The 26,316-nt window shown below is 43.2% G+C and overlaps 1 protein-coding gene across 4 annotated transcripts in view; it reads left to right on the top strand.

Moving 5' to 3' along the window:
- Window positions 1–26,316, top strand: part of ATP2B4 (ATPase plasma membrane Ca2+ transporting 4) — a 226,751-nt gene that overhangs the window by 123,961 nt on the left and 76,474 nt on the right. For all 4 annotated transcript variants that reach the window (XM_044288273.1, XM_044288272.1, XM_044288275.1 and 1 more), the window contains 3 exons: window positions 19,055–19,234; window positions 23,951–24,038; window positions 24,141–24,247. In XM_044288273.1, the coding sequence (XP_044144208.1) occupies window positions 19,055–19,234; window positions 23,951–24,038; window positions 24,141–24,247 (375 nt within the window). The remainder of the gene's footprint in view (window positions 1–19,054; window positions 19,235–23,950; window positions 24,039–24,140; window positions 24,248–26,316) is intronic.

Here is a 26,316-nt window from a genome sequence, read left to right as displayed (position 1 = left end):
CGATGCATGCCGAAGATGACTCTCCAAAAAGCCCACAGATTCCTCCAGGCCTTCTAGCCAGGTAAGCCTCCTCCCTACTCCATTCTAAAAAGGAGCCATCCATCAGAAGAATATGTGCTATGTGCAAAAAAACGCTGTCTGGCTCTCATAAAAAATCTTTATGCCAAAAATGCTGCGACAAAGTGGTCTCACAAGAAACCCCTTCCTTGGTGGAGATTCTGAAAAATATCATTAAAGAAGAAGTTGGGTCAGCGGTAGAAGCAAAGCTATCTGCCATACAGCCCAGACCCTCTACCTCTAACGCCTCCATTGTGGAGCAAGTTTCCGACTTGGATGAAGGAGAAATTTCATCGGGTCCAGACTATGACATTTCGGTAGACACCTATGGTCGACCCATGTGTTCTGTAGAAGAGACAGAAGTCTTGCTAAAAAATATCAGAGCTACAATTAACCTGGAAGAAGTGAAAGAGCCACTATCTGTACAAGATCAGATGTTTGCAGCTCTAGGTGACAAGAAAAAAACGTGTTTTTCCTGTCCATGCTAATATTAAATCCTTAATCCAAAATGAATGGAAAGACCCTGAAAAGAGGCAATCCGCCTCTAAAATTTTCTGAAGGAAATATCCATTTAGAGAAGAGGACTCGACTTCCTTGCTTCAATCCCAATACTGAAGCAAGCTGCAAATTTTATCGATGATGCCTCAGCCGATATAGTAAAATTATCGGCCAGAACAGCCACCCTATCCAATGCTTCACGAAGAGCTATTTGGTTGCGTACCTGGTCAGGTGATACGGCGTCAAAGAATAAGCTTTGTTCTCTACCATGTGAAGGTGACAGAGTTTTTGGCACAGCTCTAGATGACATCCTGGAAAAAGCCTCAGATACAAAAAAGGGCTTTCCCACTGAATCAAAGTTTTTTTTTACAAAAGATGTTCCTTTCGTCCCCAAAAACTTGGTAGATTTGACCAAAAAAAGAAAGATTCAGGGCAGTCTTGGCAGTCTACCCAAGGGAAGGGGGTTCTTGTTTAACCCCGACAAGTCCGCCCGTACATCCTCCCAATGACTCCAGAGGGGCTGTAGGGGGAAGACTCAGGTTTTTCCACTCTGCCTGGGAGAACATTCAAGCTTGCCCCTGGGTACTAGAGGGGATAAAAAATGGATTCAGTCTGGAATTCAATCATTATCCCCCAAACCGATATATGGAGAACATAAAACTAAAAGCGGAGAATCAAGAGGCTATGGACCTACAGATATCACTCCTGCTGGAAAAAAAAACCATCGTTCCTGTGCCAGTGGAAGAACAAAAGGAAGGGTTTTATTCACCGATTTTCCTAATAAAAAAACCGAATGGCTCCTTCAGAGCAATTATAAACTTGAAAGCCCTGAACAATTACATAGTGTACAAAAGGTTCAAAATTGAGTCAATAAAGTCCGTGACCAACCTCCTTCAGAAAGACTGTTTCATGGTAAAATTAGACCTGGCAGACGCTTATTACCATGTTCCAATCCGAGAGAAAGACCAAAAGTTTTTGAGGACAGCAGTATAGTTCAAAGGATCCCTATGTCACTACCAGTTCCAGGTTTTTCCATTTGGCCTCAGTTCAGCTCCAAGACTGTTCACAGGTCATGACGGAAGTGGCAAAACATTTTCATCTGGCAGGGATCCTATTGATCCCATACTTGGACGATTTTTTGATTGCAGCTCCATCGGAAAACCTCTTGTTTTGTCATCTGCAGATTATACAGAACACCCTGACCAACCTAGGATGGATGATCAACAAAGAAAAATCATGTCTACTACCCTCAAAAAGAATGACATTTTTGGGAGTTCTTCTGGACTCAATACTAATGTATTCCTTTTTTCCAGAGCAAAAATAAGACACCTTGATTTCCAGCATCAAGAATATCCGGAGACAGGAATGTCCCTCCCTCCGGAAAATAATGACAATCCTCGGTCTTATGACTTCAACGATTTCATCGGTACAATGGGCCCAGCACCATACAAGAGAACTCCAGTCCTTTCTTTTGGAGAGCTGGGACAAAAAAGAAAACTTCCTTAAACAAAAGAGTGAAAATTTCATCTCGTGTAAAGATATCCTTGTCCTGGTGGATGAATCGATCAAATCTTTCCCGAGGAGTGGACTGGAAGCCGACAAATCAAGTAGTCATCACTACGGATGCCAGCCAACACGGGTGGGGAGCCCACATGGGAAAACGGTTGCAGCAGGGCCTATGGGGTTCTCACCTTCGACAAGCCTCGTCAAACTTGAGAGAGTTGACCGCAGTATGGGAAGCCCTAAAAGCCTTTGCCCCTTTCGTCCTCCTGAAGAATGTAAAGATTCTATCAGACAATTCAACAACTGTAGCTTACCTGAACAAGCAGGGGGGAACAAGGAGTCGCTCCCTTTCCTTAGTGACAGCGAAAATCCTAAGATGGGCAGAGAAAAACCTACGGTCTCTATCCGCAGCCCATGTGAGGGGAAAAGAAAATCAAGTGGCGGACTTCCTCAGCAGAGACCGGCTAAAGGCAGGAGAATGGACACTGAACAGACAGGTCTTCAAGCAAATCTGTTCGAGATGGGGCACTCCATGTGTCGACCTGTTTGCCACAAGAAAAAACACACAGGTCAGGGACTTTTTCTCCCTCTCAGTCCTAGATTGTCCCTTGAGTGTGGATGCCTTGTCAACTCCTTGGCCCCAACAACTTCTCTATGCCTTTCCCCTGATACAAAGGGTACTAGGCAAGATCATGGAGGAAAATGCCCAGATCATACTGAGAATGCCGTTCTGGCCCAGAAGATCGTGGTTCCCAGTCCTAAAGAACCTGACAGGGAAAGACTTTTGGATCCTTCCTCCCCAGCCGGATCTATTGTCTCAGGGCCCAGTTGTTCATCCCAAAGTCACCCAGCTTCACTTAACAGCCTGGAGGCTGAAAGGAGTATACTGAGAGGAAAAGGATTTTCAGAGGCAGTAATATCCACCCTTTTGCAAAGTAGAAAAAATGTTACATCAAGGATATACCTAAGAGCTTGGGAAGCCATTCTGAGGTTTAGTGGCGATAAATATGATCTTCCGGAGAACTTCAGGTGGCGCTAATCTTGGACTTCCTTCAAGTGGGACTAGATAAGGGACTATCTGTAAGTACCCTAAAAGTCCAGGTAGCAGCTTTAAGTGCGTTCTTAAATACCAAGCTGGGATTTAAATCTGCTACTATCCAGATTAATTTATCCACCCTTTGAACCTATAGCTGAAATCCCCTTGAGAACATTGACCCTCAAGACAGCTTTTTTGTTAGCCATCACCACAGCAAGAAGAGTAGGGGAGATTCAGGCCTTTTCCATCCTACCTCCTTATCTTAGGATTCTAGACGCATATTAAAACGTGCTCCTGAATTTCTACCTAAAGTTGTAACAAAGTTCCACTGTCAACAGGAAGTTACTCTTCCCTCCTTCTGTTCCCAGGCTTCCTCGGAGATGGAAAGGCTATTTCATAACCTAGACGTTAGGAGATGCATCCTGCAATATATGGAGGCCACAAAAGATCTAAGGAAGTCGAACCAGCTACTTGTGCAATATCTGGGTCTACATCGTGGACAGGCAGCTAGCAAGACTTCCGTCTCAAGATGGATTAAGGCCTGCATTGTCCTAGCCTATGAAACAGAAGGACTAGCCCCTTCACCCTTGTTGAGAGCCCACTCCACCAGGCCACATCCTGGGCTGAAGGGGCCTCGGCCTCGATGGAAGAAATATGTCGGGCAGCAACATGGTCCAATCCTGGTACCTTTTTTAAACATTACAGATTGGATGTCTCTGCAAATAGAGATTTGTCTTTTGGACGCAAAGTCCTGTCGGCAGTTGTCCCACCCTAATCATGTTTTCTATATTATTCCTCCTCCGTTGTGGAGGCGTCAGGAAAATAAATAATTACTCTTACCGGTAATTGGATTTTCCTTTAGCCTCCACAACGGCACGAGGAATCCCCCCCCCCCCCCCCCCAAAAAAAAATAGGGGATAATTAACATTTTCATTTCTATTACGCTCAGGAGAATTAATCCTGACCTCATATATTGAACGATATTGTTATTTGATATTATTTACTTCATTAAATTTGAATTGTTGCATCTATCTTTGAGTACTAGGTTACTAACTGACAAGGTAAGAGGGAGGGGGCCCTTTATTGGCTGGGCTCGAAAGCTGTTTCCTGTCCCTGGAGAAGGCGGGGTAATCCTCCACGTAGTGCCGTTGTGGAGGCTAAAGGAAAATCCAATTACCGGTAAGAGTAATTATTTCTTTTCCGCTAACTTGTGACAAAAAATAAACTTCTATGAACTCACTATGCCCATCAGCAAATACCTTAGGGTGTCTTCTTTCCAAAATGGGGTCAGTTGTGGGGTGTTCATACTGCCCTGGCATTTGAGGGTCTCCGCAATCATTAGATGTATGGCCAGCATTAGGAGTTTCTGCTATTCTCCTTATATTGAGCATACGGGTAATGAGATTTTTTTTCCGTTCAGCCTCTGGGCTGAAAGAAAAAATGAACGGCACAGATTTCTTCATTCGCATCGATCAATGTGGATGAAAAAATCTCTGTAAAAAAAAAAAAAGGAGGGGAAAAGCGTCTGCCAGGACATAGGACCTCCGCCCATCATCCAAACCCACTCAGCCGGTATGCCCTGGCAAACCCGATTTTCTCCATTCACATCAATCGATGTGGATGGATAAATCATTGCCGTGATTTTTTATTTATTTTTTTATATACAAAGTGTTTGCCAAAAGCATATAAACACCGCCCCTCAGCTCATTGGCCTCGGCAAATGTATCTTTTTTACTGCAGAGGAGAAATCTCGTCTTGCAGCGCCGTATACACCAACTTTTGTGTAATCTGTCAGCAGCGCAATGCTTCTGTCAGAAAGCACATCAGTGCTGCAGCTAGTTCATCGGTTGCTCCACCTAGAAGGCAAAAAAAACTAAACAAAAAAAAAGAAAAAACCAGGCCGCAACACAATAAATTTATTAACATGAACTTTATAATAACATTCAACTTTTATAAACTTTATTAAACTTTTGGAACAGAACATTAACTTTTTTGTGATTTATTTTATTTTTTGCTTTTTTTACCTTTATAGGACAAACCTCTCCTTCCCCATGGGACAATGTGCAAAGCGAAAATCGCCCAGAGATGTGGCCAAGTACATTATGCACTTTGTCCCAGGTGAAAGGAGAGGTTTGCAGCAGCTCTGTATGAAAGGGCCATAAGAGCCCTGTGTGCCTGTCCTGTGTGATGCAATCTCTATGCTAAATAGTGTACCTGTGTGTGGTACTTCCGGAAACACTCCCCTAAGCATAGGGCAGGGTGGTCAGGGCGGTCAGGACAGAAATAGCGGGTGTCATGCCTTATTCCACTCCTGCTACAGACACAACACTGGGGAAATGTCGCTCGTGTAGATGGCTCACTACACTGGTGGATGGGGCACGGAACTTCCTGGATACAGGAGGTTCTCGATGACCTCTTCCTGAAATTTGAGGAAGGATCCTGTTCTCCCAGCCTTACTGTAGAGAACAAAACTATTATACAGTTCCAAAATTGAATTAAAGATACAGACACCTTCTTATACCAGCGTCTGGTGCGGCTGGACACTAAATAAGGACCCAACATCTGGTCATTGAAGTCCACCCCTCCCATGAGCAAATTATAGTTGTGGACCGAGAGGGGCTTTTTAATGACACTGGTTGCTCGTTCGATTTGTATTGTCGTGTCTGCGCGAATGAAGGAGAGCATGTAAACGTCACGCTTGTCTCTCCATTTCACCGCAAGCAGTTCTTCATTAAACAAGGCAGCCCTCTCCCCCCTTGCAAGACGGGTGGTAACGAGCCGTTGGGGGAAGCCCCGGCGACTAGGTCGAGCGGTGCCACAGCAGCCAATCTGTTCTAAAATCAAATGCCTGAAGAGGGGCACACTTGTGTAAAAATTGTCCACATAAAGATGGTACCCCTTGCCAAATAAGCCATACGAAAAAGAGCAGGGGGCGGCACAGTCAAACAAGCACACAGTCAGTATGCGGCGATCACAAATGCTCCAAGGCCAGCGAGGAGAGAGACGCTCGGCGGTGCACTGCTGCAAACAGTGAGTAGAGTGTAACAAATGTAGATCAGTAGAAGAAACATGCAGCGGCACTCACCGGTGTACGTCAAAACAGCTTTATTCAGCCACAATCAGGCCGGGGGTGGACAAGTCAGACACGCAATGGCAGCGGCGGCCGTTTCGCGCTAATTGCGCTTCATCAGGCTGTGCTTCAATGCGCGTCTGTGTCCGCACTTCCTTTAACCTCTAGTGCAGGCCGACGTCATACAGATGAACGAATCAGGCCGCACATAGGTAAGAGGGGTTGCGCTAAACAACTAAAAACATAGAAAGTGCAACATATTTGCAACACATCAGCAAGAAAAAAGGGGAAACAAACATACAAGTATATACAGCACCTATGAATAAATAAAATCAAAGGAATTTGATTACAGGAAAGGGCTGAGGTCATTTCTGTCGTTTAATCCGAGTTCTCCTAACGCTTGTGTGCGCAGGATCCAACGGGCTTCCCTCTGCAGGAGGAGGCGGTGTCTATCCCCTCCCTGCAGAGGAGTGGGTACTATTTCTAATCCAGAAAAAGAAATACAACTGGCGTCCCCATTATGAACTTCTTTGACATGTTGGATGAATCTAGGGCACCCCTTTCCTGTTTTTACTGAATTAAGGTGTTCCCTGAACCTTTCAAACAAACACCTGCCAACTTTCTTAGAGATTCTGATCTGCAATCCTTCTATGTGATGTCTTCTAACCTTTTACCTGAGTCCCAAAAATGGTCTGAGGCTGGTACAAGACACTTGCACTGACTGCTGGCTGAGAGTGCTGGCTGCGGCTGGTGGCTGAGAGTGCTGGCTGCGGCTGGTGGCTGAGAGTGCTGGCTGCGGCTGGTGGCTGAGAGTGCTGGCTGCGGCTGGTGGCTGAGAGTGCTGGCTGCGGCTGGTGGCTGAGAGTGCTGGCTGCGGCTGGTGGCTGAGAGTGCTGGCTGCGGCTGGTGGCTGAGAGTGCTGGCTGCGGCTGGTGGCTGAGAGTGCTGGCTGCGGCTGGTGGCTGAGAGTGCTGGCTGCGGCTGGTGGCTGAGAGTGCTGGCTGCGGCTGGTGGCTGAGAGTGCTGGCTGCGGCTGGTGGCTGAGAGTGCTGGCTGCGGCTGGTGGCTGAGAGTGCTGGCTGCGGCTGGTGGCTGAGAGTGCTGGCTGCGGCTGGTGGCTGAGAGTGCTGGCTGCGGCTGGTGGCTGAGAGTGCTGGCTGCGGCTGGTGGCTGAGAGTGCTGGCTGCGGCTGGTGGCTGAGAGTGCTGGCTGCGGCTGGTGGCTGAGAGTGCTGGCTGCGGCTGGTGGCTGAGAGTGCTGGCTGCGGCTGGTGGCTGAGAGTGCTGGCTGCGGCTGGTGGCTGAGAGTGCTGGCTGCGGCTGGTGGCTGAGAGTGCTGGCTGCGGCTGGTGGCTGAGAGTGCTGGCTGCGGCTGCTGGCTGAGAGTGCTGGCTGCGGCTGCTGGCTGCGGCTGCTGGCGCTGTTTGCTGGCTGGTGGCTGAGGCTGCTGGCGCTGTTTGCTGGCTGGTGGCTGAGGCTGCTGGTGCTGTTTGCTGGCTGAGGCTGCTGGCGCTGTTTGCTGGCTGGTGGCTGAGGCTGCTGGCGCTGTTTGCTGGCTGGTGGCTGAGGCTGCTGGCGCTGTTTGCTGGCTGGTGGCTGAGGCTGCTGGCGCTGTTTGCTGGCTGGTGGCTGAGAGTGCTGGCACTGAGTGCTAGCTATTACAGACTGTGGCTGGGGGCTGAGGCTGCTGGCAATGAGTGTTGGTGGCTATAGCACTGACTGATGGCTGAGAAAGCTGGCACTGACTGGTGGCTGTGGCTGAGACAACTGGCACTGACTAGTGGCTGAAACAGTTGACTGTGGCTGAGACTGCTGGCACTGTGACTGGTGGCTTTGGCTAGTGGTACAGGCTGGCGGGTGACCACGGAGCGGTGAGTAATAGCAAGCGCTTCACTCCTGCTCCGTGGTCACATGACACAAACGAATTATCGATGCAAAAAAAAGTTTGTGTCAAATTAATCGATTCAATTGAGTAATCTTTTCAGCCCTAGTATAGTGTACCCTATATCCTCTCTGTGATCTCTGGACATTGCGCTCCATACATAAACCATATGGGAAAATAGACCTCTCAGTGGTCCAGGGTACTTACATAGAAAAACGAATAACCAAGAGGCTAAAGAAAACAGTTTCTGACCCTTATGTTAAAACATACCTTTTATTTGGTTGCTTTAATACCTAATGGAAAAAAATAATTTTAAGAACTAGCTGTTTCTCTAGATGACCTTATGTCGATAGTAGGGTTAAGAGTCTCAAAGGTCTGCTTTTAACACTACTCTATTAACACTACTATCAACATAAGGTCATCTAGAGAAACTGTTTTTTTTTATTATTTATTTCCATTAGATCTTTAAGTATTAGAGCAATCAAATGAAACGTATGTCTTAATATCAAGGTCAGAAACCGGGTTTTGACTAAAAAGGAAGCTGCTGCTGCTACACATACTGTAGATATAGATTAGGACATAAAAGCAGCAAACCTGATCAGCCCACATACCATATTATCTACCCCCCCCCCCCCCCCCCCCCCATATTGTGAAAAAATAGCAGTACATATCGCATGCTTCTGCAAAATTAGCTTTACTTGGTCACAATGTTCACCAGTCCCATAAGTATGTAAGTCACACTAACACAAGAAAGAAAATAAAAGTGGAATTACAGTGTAGACTACCACTGCACAAACACCATAGTTACCACATACTGCTCAGACACTAGTATTATTACCACACTGCAGGCCATAAAAGAGAATACAGCACTGATCACACAGTCACAAGCAGAGTGCATAACTGTAAGTGGAACTGTCTCCTCTGCTAACATAGTAAGGAAAACAGGTTCTGCGTCCGCGCGAAATCACTAGTGGAAGCGGTCTTATGGATTCTTCTTTAATGCGTTTCGGGGATCAGAGACTCCCCTTCATCAGGTTTCACAAACGTATAACAAATACTACAACAGGATAATACTTATAGATAAATTCTTTTTTTTTTTTTAAACGCCAAAAGGTTGCACCTGGGTGGTGCCCCTTGTGGGAGGAGCCATCACCAGGTGTCATCCAAAAATGCTAACTTTCATGGCATTCATAACATTAGGTAGAAATAGCTAGCTATCTGTTGACAATTCTATATTTTACAGCTAGAATCACGTCTTTATTTTGCTCAAATTCCCAGCTGGTCGTTTGATCGGGGATATCATGTAACTCCCGGTCATGTGATCGCTAGTACAAGCGTCACATGACTCTGGAGTCCGGAAGTGCCGATTGCCTCGGCGCCGCTCTCATCTTAGATCGCTCGGGCAGCGCATGCTCACATGGAAATTCTGAGCCGGTGGCTGGAGTCAATAGCAGGGGGTATCACGTGATCGCAGGTGTGCGGTCATGTGACCTGTTATCTTGCAGCACGAACGTTGTTAAATACTGGGGATCAGTAGATATCCATAGATATAGGGCTAGTTTCCAACCTATTTGGGACAATCCTTAATGACTATGTATATAAAAATGTATATAAAAAATATTTATACAACTCAAATGAATCATATAAAATTATAATAAAAAGGACGAATTGAATAGATTTATAGTAAAAAGGGTTAAGTCCATATATATATCTGTAGTTCGAACAATATAGGATTATGTAAAATTATGGTGTGTGTGTGTGTGTGTGTATGTATATATATATATATATATATATGATATATGTATAAAAAAATAATAATATAATAAATAAATAAAAAATCCCAAAAGACTATTATTTGTTTATATCCTTTCTTTTTATAAATTGATTTCAAAGGCCTCATTGAGCCCATACCGATTGAGGCTATTGAGTTTAAATATCCAATACATCTCCTGATGTATTGGACGTTTGTTTGGAGATGTATTGGAATGAATTCAATCGGTGTTATAGTGAACCCTACGATATTGCCATCATGGTGTTCCGCCGCATGTCTAGACATGCTGCGTTTCATATATCTTTTTCGGATTTTCGAACGGTGTGTGTTAAAACGTTTGCGTAGGGTTTGTATTGTGCGGCCTACATATTGTAGGTGACAGGGGCACTCAAGTAGATAAATAACATGGTTAGAGTTGCAGGTAAGGTGATATTGAATTTGGAATGATTCCCCGGTGCTCTTGCTATGAAAAGATGATCGTTGGTTAATGCTAGTACAACAGAGACATTTTGAATGACCGCATTTGAAACTTCCTTTAGGGGCCTCAGTAACCTTATCATCATTACTTTTCATAGCAAGAGCAGCTTACCTGCACTTCTAACCATGTTATTTATCTACTTGAGTGCCCCTGTCACCTACAATATGTAGGCCGCACAATACAAACCCTACGCAAACGTTTTAACACACACCGTTCGAAAAGCCGAAAAAGATATATGAAACACAGCATGTCTAGACATGATGGCAATATCGTAGGGTTCACTATAACACCGATTGAACTCACTCCAATACATCTCCAAACAGACGTCCAATACATCAGACGTCGGGAGATGTATTGGATATTTAAACTCAATAGCCTTAATCCGTATGGGCTCAATGAGGCCTTTGAAATCAATTTATAAAAAGAAAGGATATAAACAAATAAGTCTTTTTTTTATTTTTTTATTTTTTTGATTATTATTATTATTTTTTTTTTTTTTTTTTTTATACATATATCTTTATATACATTAAATATATATATAAAAAATATAATAAAAGCAGCAAGACCAGTGAGCATGCTAATTTCCACATGGTAAAGTTGACTGATTAAATACACATCAGATTTCCACAGGCAGATATCTGATTACATTGATTTTTGCCGACTAGTTGGGGGAGATAGGAGGGGGGGGAAGGGGAACGATGGGGATGGTTGTCTTGGAGGGTCTAGTAGGGTTGAAAAATATGAAATTGCAGGTGGGAGGCACACATGAGTAGGATTCTGACATGGAATGTATGAGGACTGGGAGACGAGGTCAAGAGGGTTATGGTTTTTGATACTGTCATTAGACATCTCCCGGCCATCGTGGGATTATTGGAGACACAACACAAAGGATGAGACAAATTTACTTATGCAGAAATGGGCTAAGCACCAGTATCATTCATGTTTTTCTACCTACTCATGTGGTGTCAGTGTATATATACACCATAAAGTGGATTACCTCCCACTAGATCAGAAGATTGATGATAGGGGCAGATATGTATTCCTTCATTGTCAGTGGAACGGTATAGTCTGCATTTTAGCTTTTGTGTATATACCCCCGCCATTTTCTCTAAATGTTATACATTGTTTGGTAGAGTTTGCAGATTCCCGAGGTAAATGTCCCATATTAATAATGGGAGATCTCAACAGCGTTATGAATAGTAAGCTAGATAGATACTCAGTGATATCAAATGATAAATATTAGGGATCGACCAATATTGATTTTTTAGGGCCGATACCGATAATTTGTGAACTTTCAGGCCGATAGCCGATAATTTATACCGATATTCTGGGAATTTTTATTTAAAAAAAATAAAATAAAAATTCCTACACAAATCTGCTGAAAATTAATGTTTATTGTTAATGTGTAGTTTTGTTTGTGTAGTTTTTTTTTTTTTCATTTATACTTAATATTTTGGTTATTTATTTTTTTAACTTTTTTTTTCTAACTTTTAGCCCCCTTAGGGACTAGAACCCTTGTCCTATTCACCCTGATAGAGCTCTATCGGGGTGAGTAGGAGATCGCACTGTCTCTGCTGCTCTGTGCTCTGTCCTGGCTGCCATGGTAACCGATCGGAGCCCCAGGATTACACTGCTGGGGCTCCGATCGGAGGAGGAGGGGATCCTGTGGCCACTGCCACCAATGATTAATAGATTAATACTGGAAGGGGGGCTTGGGTGGGGGGGCACACTGCGCCACCAATGATTAATACTGGGGGGCTTGGGGGGGGGGGGGGCGCACTGCGCCACCAATGAAGTTAAATCTCTCATTTATTCATATACAGGAGGCAGGAGCTGCAGAATGACATAGCCGGCTCCCGACCTCCTATGAGTGGTAGCTGCGATCCGCGGCACCTGAGGGGTTAACCGAGGATCGCAGCTACAGTTCATAGAGGTTGGGAGCCGGCTATGTGATCCTGCACAGGGGGAGGGAGATTCTGCTTCCTTCTCCCCTGTGCTGCTGCTGAGGGAACACGGAGAGCGCTGAGAGCAGCGCGATCTGTGTTCCCAATAAGTTATTGGAATATCGGCAAAATAAATGCCGATACCGATAACAGTCAAAATCCTGAATATCGGCCGATTAATATCGGTAAAACCGATAATCGGTCGATCCCTAATAAATATGACACAAGTCAACCAACACTTCTCAAAAGAGCAATGCAGGAATTGTTATTAATAGATGTATGGAGGTATCTTTATGAGGATAAGCGAGTGCACTCATGTTTTAGCTGTGGAAATAAATAATGTCAAGAATAGACATGGCACTAGTTAGACCAAAACTGATAGATCGGATATTAAGAATGAGGTACGAGGTGAATAGCATATCAGATCACTCCCCGATTAGCTTGACATTTAAAACAAGCTCTAGGTTAAAAAGCAGAGAGTTCCGCTTGAATCCGCACTGGCTGAACTTGATAAAAAAGGATGAAGGTATTATTGCAGATATAGAGGAGTATTGGCAAATTAATCTAGGATCCACACAAATAGGGTATGTTTGGGATGCATTTAAAGCATACCTACTGGGTATTATGGCTGGCAGAATTAATGGCCCTAAAAATAAATTTGCTAAAAAGGAGAGAGAGCTGGTGGGAAAAAATAAAGAAAATAGAGGAGGATCTCCTGGTAAATAGCTCTCCCGAAATGGTGGTTCAGTTAGAAGAGGCCAAAATCCTATTAAAAAATTACTTGGCTGATAAGGCACAACAAAAAGTGTTTTTTGAGGGGGCCCGATATTTCAGGGAAGCTGGGAAGCCAGGGAGACTGTTGTCCACACTTATACAGAATCAAAAGGGGGCAGCAGAATTGAGCAGGAATTTGTAAAAAAAAAATAATTACTATAGGAACCTCTAGTCCTCGGAGGGAGTAGGGGGGGGATGGGGACTTGAGACTCTTCCTGAAGGGTGTACCTCTCACTAGACTCTCCGAGGAAGATAGGGAATTGTTGAATGGCCCGATCAATCTGGAAGAACTACGGGATACTTTGAAATCTATTAAGGGTAACTAGCCCTGGGTTGGATGGTCTCCCCTTTGAGATATAGAGAAGATATGGTGAGGTTATCCTACCAGTCTTCTTGCGGGTCATCAATGAATCTATGGACAGGGGCGAACTCCCTGCCTCTGTCTCCGAGGCGGTGATAACTCTGATAGTCAAGAAGGGGAAGGAGGAGAGTAAGGTGGACTCGTATCGCCCCATCTCTCTTCTCAACACCGATTTTAAAATATGCGCCAAACTATTAGCAAACCGTCTAAAAAGAGTCATAGAAAAAATAATACACTACATCCTGTACAAGCTGAACCTGGGGGAAAAATTCATTAGATGGGTACAATTGCTTTACCATCACTCGAATGTGAGGATAAAGATTAATGGGGAGATATGAGTCGGTAACATTGCAAAGGGGAACCAGGCAGGGGTGCCCATTCTGCCCATTACTGTTTGCCATATTCGTCGAACCGTTGGCGTGTAAGGTGCGAGCAGATGATAAAATCAGGGGGTTTGGGGGAAGGGGTGTATCAGATTAAATCTGTTTATATGCGGATGACATCCTGTTCTACTTAGAAGGGGGGTGGTCAACGATGCCATACCTGATGGGGATAGTAAACCAGTTTGGTCAGATCTCTGGTTTCAGGGTGAATTGGATAAAATCAGTGCTGCTCCCAGTTGGATATGAAATTACGCGAACGCATTTAAATGTTAAAATACTGACACCTACGGAATCATTTGAATATCTCTGAATAATCTTATCGAATTGCCATTATTAAGATGGTCCTCTTACCGCAGATCCTTTTGTCATCTCCTCCTGCCCCGTATGGATAGGGGACCACTTTTTTAATTTATTAGAAGGATTGATAAATGATCTTATATGGGGGAGAAAAAGGGTTAGGTTGAAATAAAAATACTTATGGTTAGATGAAGAAGATGGTGGTTTGTCCGTTCCCTGTTTTTGAGGCTAATATTATGCCTCCCAGCTTCAGTGGCTAATGACAAAGGATGACAGACTGCGTCGATTTCTGGTGGGCGAGTTTGAAGGTCTCCAATATAACAGTGTCAGTGTCCTAGAAACTGGGATCATAAAAATAAAGGGCAGGAAGTGCCCAATTAGTAATATGATGCACTTGATATGGGTTAATGTAAAAAAAAATACTGGGCATAAACTATTCACTAAAGATTACCCCTATTTGGGGAAATATAAATTTAGGTGAGTTTCAGAGGTTAGATGATTATTTATTTTGGGAAAAAATTGTATTAAGTTTATCTCACAGATTAAGGTGGAAGGAAAGCTTAGGACACTAAAGGAAATGGGGCTTAGTATAGAACTAGACACCCTTACACGGTTTAGAAACTTCCGATTAAAGCACGCATTTGATTCAACTAAGAACAGAGAATATTTAGCCACTAAATACTAAGAATTCGCAGAATTCTGTTATCACAGCAATGGGACAAAAATATAAATCTCACAGACATACATTTTTTTTTTAAAGGGGGTTAGGGGGTGTGATCAAATTTTAAAGTGAAAGTAAATGGGCACTAGAAGTGGAGTCTAATAATTTAGATTGGAGATGTATTTATAAAAGTATAAAAAGGAGTACCTTATCAAGCAATTTCCGGTTGAGGCAGTTTTTTTAATTCTCCATCGAACTTGTATAACTCTCTGGGCGTTGAGCAGGATGTATAAAACAAAGGACTCTAGATGTTGGAAGTGCAGAATGAACAACGCAGATTTTATCCACTTGATCTGGATTGTCCTCCTATGCAGGTCTATTGGACCCAGGTATTTCAGGAACTCACCAGAACAACTGGGTACACTGCGCCACTGGAGATCGCTACAGCGGTGCTTGGGTATATTAGAAAAACTTGCCTTGACAGAAAAAGTGAAAGGAAATGGGAAAATGGACTAATGCTGGCGCGGGTTGTAGTGGCTAGAAAGTGGGGGGCGGACGGACCACCAAATATTGAAGAGTGGAAGAACCTATGTGATAGGGTGCAGAGATATGAATATGCCTGCAGGATAAAATGAATAGGGAATATGAGGAACGAGGGGGGAAAGGAGTAAGGAAGGAAAAGTATAAAATGCTGAATTAATAAACAAACGAACGAATGAAGGACGGTTGAAATCCCCGATATGAGATCATGAAATCAATTTCTTCTACAGAAACTCCCAAGACAACTGGGGGAAGGGGGTGTTATAATTTTTCTTTATATATTTTTGTTATGAGAAACGAAACAAGATAAGGATAGAATTCTGATGGTATTTAAGTATAATCATGTAACACATGTTTGAGTATATTTTTGTATGTTTATTGCCTATCCTTTTTTTAATTTTTTTTTTATCTTGCATTTTTATATGCTGAAATTGAAAATAAAAATATTGATATATAAAAAAAAAATATCAAGGTCACCTTTGTGTGAAGGATTAATCAATAAAACTACAGTTTATGCGTAAATAGAACTACAAGTGAGGCCTCCCTCAGATGAGGTAAAGGCCAGGCCTCTCACTCTGTGGTAGGAGACTGGAAGCCACTGGTGTATCGGCAGCTTCAACAATACAGCTGCATCTATCCTCAGAGCAGTGCTGGGACGTCCCATACCTTAGCAGCTGGCAGACACCACTATTTAAGCCCTTCTAACCTGTCCCGGCACTGGAGGAGGGTAGGAGCACATGAGAGCAGCACAAGCCTGCTACTTACCTCTCCTCTGCCTTGGTGACTATGTCAATGTAGCTCTATCCTAGCTCTAATCACCTTACTGCATGTGGTGCCCACAAGCTGCTAGGACCTTCTTCTGCACATGCGCCACCCTGCCACTGGTAAATCCCCGTGTACAGCCAATAGCAAAAGGCATAAGATTGCTGATAATTGCTTCGAATGTAAAGGGAATACTGTAAATTATTACAATACAGCTCTCCAGAAGAAAAAACGTCCATGATGTCTTTAAAAATTAATATTGTACAGGTCCTTCTAAAAAAAATTAGCATATTGTGATAAAGTTCATTATTTTCTGTAATGTACTGATAAACATTAGACTTTCATATATTTTAGATTCATTACACACAACTGAAGTAGTTCAAGCCTTTTATTGTTTTAATATTGATGATTTTGGCATACAGCTCATGAGAACCCAAAATTCTATCTAAAAAAATTAGCATATTTCATCCGACCAATAAAAGAAAAGTGTTTTTAATACAGAAAAAGTCAACCTTCAAATAATTATGTTCAGTTATGCCCTCAATAGTTGGTCGGGAATCCTTTTGCAGAAATGACTGCTTCAATGCGGTGTGGCATGGAGGCAATCAGCCTGTGGCACTGCTGAGGTGTTATGGAGGCCCAGGATGCTTCGATAGCGGCCTTAAACTCATCCAGAGTGTTGGGTCTTGCGTCTCTCAACTTTCTCTTCCCAATATACCACAGATTCTCTATGGGGTTCAGGTCAGGAGAGTTGGCAGGCCAATTGAGCACAGTAATACCATGGTCAGTAACCCATTTACCAGTGGTTTTGGCACTGTGAGCAGGTGCCAGGTCGTGCTGAAAAATGAAATCTTCATCTCCATAAAGCTTTTCAGCAGATGGAAGCATAAAGTGCTCCAAAATCTCCTGATAGCTAGCTGCATTGACCCTGCCCTTGATAAAACACAGTGGACCAACACCAGCAGCTGACATGGCACCCCAGACCATCACTGACTGCGGGTACTTGACACTGGACTTCAGGCATTTTGGCATTTCCCTCTCCCCAGTTTTCCTCCAGACTCTGGCACCTTGATTTCCGAATGACATGCAAAATTTGCTTTCATCCGAGAAAAGTACTTTGGACCACTGAGCAACAGTCCAGTGTTGCTTCTCTGTAGCCCAGGTCTGGCGCTTCTGCCGCTGTTTCTGGTTCAAAAGTGGCTTGACCTGGGGAATGCGGCACCTGTAGCCCATTTCCTGCACACGCCTATACACGGTGGCTCTGGATGTTTCTACTCCAGACTCAGTCCACTGCTTCTGCAGGTCCCCCAAGGTCTGGAATCGGTCCTTCTCCACAATCTTCCTCAGGGTCCGGTCACCTCTTCTCGTTGTGCAGCGTTTTCTGACACACTTTTTCCTTCCCACAGACTTCCCACTGAGGTGCCTTGATACAGCACTCTGGGAACAGCCTATTCGTTCAGAAATTTATTTCTGTGTCTTACCCTCTTGCTTGAGGGTGTCAATGATGGCGTTCTGGACAGCAGTCAGGTCGGCAGTCTTACCCATGATTGCGGTTTTGAGTTATGAACCAGGCTGGGAGTTTTTAAAAGCCTCAGGAATCTTTTGCAGGTGTTTAGAGTTAATTAGTTGATTCAGATGATTAGGTTAATAGCTAATTTAGAGAATCTTTTCATGATATGCAAATTTTTTTAGATAGGAATTTGGGGTTTTCATGAGCTGTATGCAAAAATCATCAATATTAAAACAATAAAAGGCTTGAACTACTTCAGTTGTGTGTAATGAATCTAAAATATATGAAAGTCTAATGTTTATCAGTATATTACAGAAAATAATGAACTTTATCACAATATGCTATTTTTTTTTAGAAGGACCTGTATAGCTTCATAAATTGCGGATGCTTCGTTGAGCTGGACTAATTAGCTCAGGCTAGGCCAAGTAGGGCGAGTGATTCCTCGTTCTGCTATTTTGAGAAAGAGACCTACCTTCCTTTTGGTGACGCCTCCTGTCCATATAGGACTCCCACACATGGTCTTGTACCTTCAAGAGGTAGTAAGACTGCTCCATTTTTTGAGCCATTAATGACTATTTGGATGCAGAAATTGGTATGACCTATCCTGATATGTTTTATTAGGATGTAATAAAAGTTATTTTATTCACCCTGCTGAGTAGAGTTGTCACGATACCAAAATTTTGATTCTATTTCTATACCATAAAAAAAGTATTGCGATACTCGATACCATTCAATACCACGTGCAAGAAAAAAAAAAAAAAAGCCACATTCATTCCGGATTTTATGGAACGGCGAGCCATTCGCCGCATAGAAAATATATTTTTATACAACATTATAGGAGATCCCCCTGCGCTACCGTTGTCTAAAATCGTCAATAAAGGGAGGTTCTGTCACCCGTGGGTGATTATAAGAGACCGGCGCTGGTTGAGGAACTAGAAAGTTGCTCCCAATAGAGCTTGCATGCTATATTGAATATGCCCCTTGTATTGTGGTGCAGTCTGCTGGGATCAGCCTGTTAATATCCTATTATGTAAAGGAATGCGTATAACTGGTGGGTAAAATGTAATATTAAGTACTACAATGTAAATGAAAAATCAAAGCAAACGCTAGTATTATTTAGTCTGGTCCGTTACCTTCTTTGAGAGAAACTGATACTAGGCGGCGCAGCCTAGTATCATTAAATAGTAAGACCCAGTATTGTATCGATCTGGGTCTAAAAGTGTTGATTGGGTATCGATACTTCAATACCCAGTGCAACTCTACTGCTAAAGGTTATCCTAATTAATTGCATATTGTCTGGCCCTATTGACTATAGGCAAATATGCAGAGGAGCGGCCGGACAAAAACTGCTGCATGCGGCAGTTTTTGTCCGGCCGCTTCTCTGCATATTTACCGGGTTGCAGCTGGGTCTCCGCTGAACCCCATTATAGTCAGTTTACCGTTAGTGTGTAACGGCCCTTAATTCCCTTTTCTGATTTTAGTTCTCTCTTGTCATATTGTCTCCTATCTTTTTTTTATTTTCCCTGTAGGTGCCTGAGGCTATTCAGAAGTGCCAGAGAGCAGGGATCACTGTACGCATGGTTACTGGTGACAATGTAAACACAGCTCGTGCTATTGCTACAAAGTGTGGCATTCTGCAACCTGGAGAAGACTTCCTGTGCCTTGAGGGAAAAGAGTTCAACACACTGATCCGAAATGAAAAGGGAGAGGTAAGTGGAAATGTGAGCAAACAGTAATGAACTGTGATTGAAAAAGGTAATCTCGGCTAATCTGAACCTGAAATGAGAACCAGATTGTAACGGATCACCTGGCACCCCGACTGAGTACCTCCGTTGACGGATGCTCCTAGCGTTTTCCTGAGGTTTCCAAGCACTCTGGCAGACACCACAATCACCGAACCGAAGCAGCATATAAATCCTCTTCAAGCATATAAATGCTGTAGACAGTTGAATAGGAAACCATACGAATAGGTTTACACTCCTAGCAGTCAAACTGGGACAGCATGCAATAAATCCTCCCCCAAGAATGAGACGACACTTCACCTTGAGGGTAAAAACAGGAAATGACTGTCCTGGGGCATACAGCCTATTTTATTCACAATCCACACACATAGTACTGCCCACAGGGTTTTGAAATACAACCAATCAATATCTTACAACACACACAATGCAAGTACAGCAGCCAATCGTTCACGCCCCCTAGAGGACCAGAAGGGAGACTGCGACACAGAACAGATACAACACATCCCCACAATGCATCATGGTTTCCTCCTCTCTGTCCCGGAGACAACCGAGGGCAATCCAATTATCTCTCAGGACAAAGCCGGAAATCGCCAATACACATGTGGAGACAACAGGACAGACATCACCATTTAAGCACACAATGGAACAATAGAAACACACCCAGCATATTCCTCCCAAGCTGACAAGTTACACTTATTATAAATTGTTACAACTTTGTGAGGTTACATTGTCCATACATATAACTTACATCAATTTAAACAGTATAACTTGGGGACAAACCTATCCAAAATTCACTTGAATAGGTTCAGGGGTTTAAAAGTTAGCAAAAGTATCTCAAAGGGCCGTAATCCTGGGGCAGGAGGCTGGCAAACAGCCCCCTCCAAAACACTGTGGCGAAGTGGCTTTCGCCACACAGATTTAGTACAACTTTTAAGATCATTAGTAATCTAAATTTCTGTTAATATTCTGGTAAAGTTCACTTGTAGAATAAATTCCAGTTAATTTTTACACCACAATATCGCAATTATTTGACAAAAGCTCTTCCTGCCTACATGTTTAGTAACTTCTTAGCTTTTTAGAAGGGGCATCTTGTGGTAAACATCACCACCACCTTTTATGTAAGGATTAACACACATATATGCAAAAGTTTCAGCTTCATAAAATCAGTGATTTTTTTTATTGCATATTCTTTTTATAGTCTGCCCACAAAATTGGGAAACGCAGGCAATTCTAAAGAACAGCTGGCCCCTGATAAAACAGTACTATCCTTGTCCATAATGCGGACAATAATAGGACATGTTCCATCTGTTTGTGGAATGGACATACAGAAACGGAATTGCACCTGCTCCTAGAGGCTCCTTTCGCCCACCTCTTTCCACGCCCTTCTACACTTGATTGACAGGGCCTGTTCACTATTCGGCGCAGGCACAATGAGGGAAGGACATTCGCTGGTACTGTGACGTATTCAGTGAACGTTTTTTTTCTAAATAACGGCGGTTATTAAAGTCTTATTGAGTGTTTGATCAGCTGCGTGCCTGACAGCTGCACACCCAATATTGGCACACGTCCAATTGCCTTTACCTACCTGAGGTTCACCTGCTCTGGGGACTGTTGTTTTGGTTTCTCGGCACTCATTTGCTAACAGACCTGTGGCGGGTAGTTGCTATTTGAGCAATTGGACCTGTGGCCATCATATAGTGAATTTTTTATCTTTTACTTCGTTTTCTTTTTGGACCAAAATAAACTTTTTGGGGTTTGTGTTTTTAGCATCCCCAACCATCTTTATATTATTTGTTAATTAATTTGAGATGCATACCTATCATTACTTGCTATTTCTTTGAGCACGATCAATTCCTGACCATAAAAAAAAGTGATATATGAATGTATAACTTTCAAGATTTACTGAATCTTTTTACACACAACTGTATATCAAACTGTTCAGCTCCTCCTGCTGATTGCACTGAATTTTGTGGTGACAGGTCACCTATGACATGTTTGTGTGTTGGTCCAGTCTGATTGCCCCACGGGACCAAAATGGATTGTTACCCTTTTTTTCTTTCTCTGCATCAGTAGAGGAAAATTAAGCTCATATATTTTTCAACTATCTAACTAAACCCATTGCTGAATTTATATTTGATGCATCTAATTTTTGGATATATAGAAGATCACACTGGAAAAAATTGCATATGAAACTCTGGTAACAGTAACTTGCCTCCCCACAAGCAGCCTGTGTTAAAAAATGTATTAGAGTATTTAAACACTTCAGCCATTGTGACCTACCTGTCCATTACACTGAGAGCTTGTATGCAGTGGTGAGCTCGCACCATATGCAGCGGGTGCCAGTTGTATAATACAGCTGCTACCCGACCGCAATGACCAGCATCAGCGATGACACTGAAACCGCTCATTTAATCCATCAGATGCTGTGTTCAACAGCGATTTGCGGCATCTGTGAGGTTAGGTGGAGGGATGCATCTCCCCCTGCCTTCCAATCAGAGCCCCGGGAGTGAAATCGTGGGGCTTCGAACGGGTACTAAGCCTGGATGCTGCTGAAGCTTCCTGGCTTGGTAAGCTTCCTGCTAAGCTGTGCACAAAGCATAGCTCAGCAGGGAGCGCGTCAGAATGCCTTTCATCCTAATAGGGTGAATGGGACAAGGGATCAGAAGATCCCAGGTTCTAACAAACTACCCCCTAAGGGGGGTATAATTTATTATTAAAAAGGTAAAAAAAAAAAAATATATTAAAAGGTTAAATCACACCCGTTTCCCAGTTTTACATAAACAATAAAAAATACACATAACAGGTATTGCCGTGTCTGAAAATCTCAACTATTAAAATATAAAAATATTTTTCCTGCACACCATAATGGAAAATAAATGTTTTTTTGTCCCCGTCCCCGTCCCCCCCCCCCCCCGCCAGTTTATGGCCACCTTATCCTCCCCAAAGATTAAATAACAGTTATCCAAAAGTTGTATGCACCCCAAAAATGGTACACAAACGTATTTTCTTTCCATTTCCGTTGTGTTTTTTTTTTTTTTTTTTTTGCAGACCGTATGCGGAACAATTCACTTCAATGAGCTTTCCGTTCCGCAAAAAAGTAGTGCATGTCCTATTGTCCGCAAATCACGGTCCGAGGCCCCTTTCAAGTCAATGGGTCCGCAAAAATATACGGAATGCACATGGTATTTTGCGGATCCATACTGTAGAAATGCTACAGCCATTGTGACCTACCTGTCCATCACACTGAGAGCTTGTATGCAGCGGTGAGCTCGCACCATATGCAGCGGGTGCCAGTTGTATAATACAGCTGGTACCCGACCGCATATTGCTCATGTGTTTGGTGATTAATAAGTTACTGTTTCCGATCCGCAAAAAACGGATAGCATACGGAAACCATACAGATATGTTTTGTGGAATAACGGAACGGAAGAGGACTTAAATCAGAGAAAAAAAACTGCGGATAAATAACAACGGGTCTGTGAGCATGAGCCCTAAAACAAAAAGAAATTAGACAAGTTTGGTATCGCTGTAATCCTATTCAGCGGCAGAATAAGGACAAAATGTTATTTTTAGCATACCGTGAATGGTGTAATACCAAAACCTTGTTGGAATTATTTTTTTCAGTTTAACCCCACAAATAGTTTTTCCCCATTTTCCAATACAAGACAAGGTAAATTAAATGGTGCCATAAAAAAAAAAATATATATATATTATATTTATCCCACAAAAATAAGCCCTTATATGACTATTTGAATGGAAACTTAAGAAAAGATATGCCTATTGAAACGTAGGGAGGCAAAAATGAAAATGGGCCCAGTACTTAAGTGGTTAAGCTGATACAATTCACTACCTGAGCACGGAATGTCTGCCTGGTAAAAAGCAGTTTACGCCCTTCTTACTGGCAGTGCAAAATGAAAACAGTCTGTTGGCTGTTCTGAACGGCTTAATATGTTACTATGCTGCACGGGGACGCACGCAGTGCAGCAGGTTGGCATACAGATCACATCATTGTCTTGCATATTTGTGATTTCACTACAGTTCTGAGCAGCCAAACATAATGCTGAGGGACATTTCTGTATGCCTCTGAACAGTGGTCAAAAGGAAGCATATTGAGGCCTCTGGGTATACAACCTTTTATAGTCATATGTTATGCAGATGATAGGCTTGAATGGAGTCAAGTATTCTGTGTCATCTCAGACACAAGTGCCTGTCTGTGTTTTTTGCTTTTTTTTTTGTGTTTTCTTTAAACAGCTGATCGGCAGGGGAGCCAGGAGTCTGTCCCCCACAGATCTAATATTGATGACCTATCATCAGAATAGGTCATCAATATAAAAAAAAAAGCAGACAACCCCTTTCATTTACGCCAAATCGTGGGCTTCTGTTTCATAAATGTATCTAAAAGGTGCACAAAAGCTGTCCATGCCCACATTCTAGTTTACAACAAGGAAATATTGTTGGTGCATCTGAATAATAAATGTGTCTAAATGAGGTGCATCACAATTTTGGCTCAAACACTGGCACAAAAGTTGTGCATTTAATATATTTACTGTGGGCCAATGTATCTGGCATTCAAATGTATCCTTATTTTTGGCCATATGTTATCATGCAACATTGTGCTTTCTTGTGTTTCAGTTAGGATACACTTGGGTGGTTTGATTACTATCTTTGTCCTCCTATTCTCAGGTAGAACAAGAAAAGCTGGATAAGGTTTGGCCAAGGCTTCGCGTTCTGGCACGATCTTCCCCCACAGACAAGCACACACTAGTGAAAGGTAACGCAGCAGGCTAGCTTCTATAATTCCTATACTCATTTCCATAGCTATTATTTTGGTTTAGTTCTTTTCTAAAGGCTTTTATTTGTATATCGATTCTAGGTATAATTGACAGCACAGTGACAGAACGGAGACAAGTAGTGGCTGTCACGGGTGATGGAACAAATGATGGACCAGCATTAAAGAAAGCAGACGTGGGATTTGCCATGGTATGTTGGAATGATGTATAACACTAAACTGTCACACATTGATGTTAGTGCATTGCAGAAAATTAACTATTGTTTAAATCACGTTTTTATGTTTAACCTATATTAACGAATGTTCCACAATGTTATTTTTTAATTTTCCATGTCGATATCTGTATTTAAACAAAACAATAATATCCTGCAGTTTTTGCACTGGCCACTAAGCTTAATAATCGGCACCAGTTCTTGGTCTGTACAAATCACTTTACTGCAGATAACTGCTTATCTGTCACTCTGACATCCTGCCTGTAATGGTACCACCTCTGTGTATAGATAAGACAGGATCCACCGTTCGCAATAGGTGATTGTCAGAGCTTATCTATTACTTCCTTGTACAATGACCTCTGCACAGGTCACAGAGCATGCTTAGAAAACTCTCCCATAGAAGTCAATGAGGTCCCCTCCAGACTATTGTGTCTATGGCCCATGGGGCTGTCGTAAAACAATTTTCTTAAAGCTTTCTAAAAGAACAACTCAGGCAAGATGGCTGCACCCATAATCATGTTCAGAAAATAGAATAAAAGATCTATAAACAGAAAATAAAAACAGATTAGAAAAAAGGAGATATGTTACTATCTGGTTTTAACCTCCTTAGGACCACCGTACGCACGATTTCGTCCTGGCGGCGGCCCTGTTATTCCGGGTGGACGCACCGTCACGTCATCTCGCGAGACACGAGATTTCGGGCATGCGCGGGCTGGCAAAAGTTACAGGAGTATTTCGCTGCCAGCCAATGATCGTGGCTGGCAGGCTGGCGATTTTCAGAAAATCAAATCAGAAGCCAGTTAACACTTTATATTTGTAAATATAAGGTGTTAAATGGCTTCTCTGCTCCTCTGCTGGTCCTTTTCGTCGGTTGGTCTCAGCAGAGGAGCAGGCATCACAGAGAGTAGCCACCAAACACTACACTTAGCCCCAGATCACCCCAAATTAACCCCTTGATCACCCCTTGATCGCCCCTGTCAATCACCTAGTGAAAGGGAAAAAAGTGATCAGTGTAAACTGTCACTTTTTTTTTCCACTGGTATTGACTGATAGTTTTATGATAGGTTAGGCCCCTTGGTTAGGTAGTTTAGCGATCGTTTAGCGCCCAGCCCACCGCACCGCAGTCACTGATTAGCGTATCGCTAATCAGCATTTGTACTTTTATAGTATCTGTAAGTGATCAAAACTGATCACAGTCAGATCTATAATAGTATTAGTGTCACCTTGGCTCACTCTCCACCCAAAACGCAGTGTTAGCCCGATCAGGACTGATCGGTTGCCCACATGTGTGTTCAGCCACGCCCGCCCCGCCGCAGTGACAAAAAATATATATATTTTTTTATCACTGCAGAATCACTTTACAAGCGCTGCGGTCATAAAAAAAATAAATCTGTTTTGATATTTATTATCAATCGCAGCGGCCTCCGGTACTTCGCTAGCTTCCCATTTGTAAGACAGGCTTGCTTTTTTTCTTGGGTAGTCTAAGGGAATACCCCCTAAATTTAGTTGACCAAATGGCAAACAAGGGGTATTCTTCTGAAGAGGCCAACAGGCTTCGGACCCAGTCGGATGAGGAATGGGAACCCTCATCTGACGAATCTAACGGGTCAGAATATGAACCTGTAGAAAGCAGTGGCAGTCTGACCCAAAGTTTCGGACAAGGAGGTTGAGGTCCCTGATAGCACCAGGCGTACCCGGCCCCGTGTTGCTAGACCACAGGTTGCGCAGGATCCGCTTTAAGGGCAGCAGAGTGGGGCTGTCGGATTACGTGGTGAGCCATACACCAGCAGCGCAGCCCTCCCTGGACCTAGTACCAGCACTGCCGTACAACATAGTAAAGTGGCGAGCACCAGAAGGGCAGTTGAAGCTGGTACGGTGGCATGTGCAATAGTTACCGTCGCAGCCACCGCACAGACAGGCCTGTACACCTCCTACAGTCCCTGAGGTGCTGGCAAACCCTTAATGGCAGTCCCCAACTTCAGCCGCACCATTAGTTCCCCCTTTCACCGCCCAGTCTGGAGTTCGGGTTGAGACAGCTCAGATCGGTT

This window comes from Bufo gargarizans, chromosome 3 (genome assembly GCF_014858855.1).
Source record: "Bufo gargarizans isolate SCDJY-AF-19 chromosome 3, ASM1485885v1, whole genome shotgun sequence".
NCBI lineage: Eukaryota > Metazoa > Chordata > Amphibia > Anura > Bufonidae > Bufo > Bufo gargarizans.
Note: the sequence above shows the minus strand (reverse complement) of the source record. Positions and strands in the feature narration are given on the sequence as shown.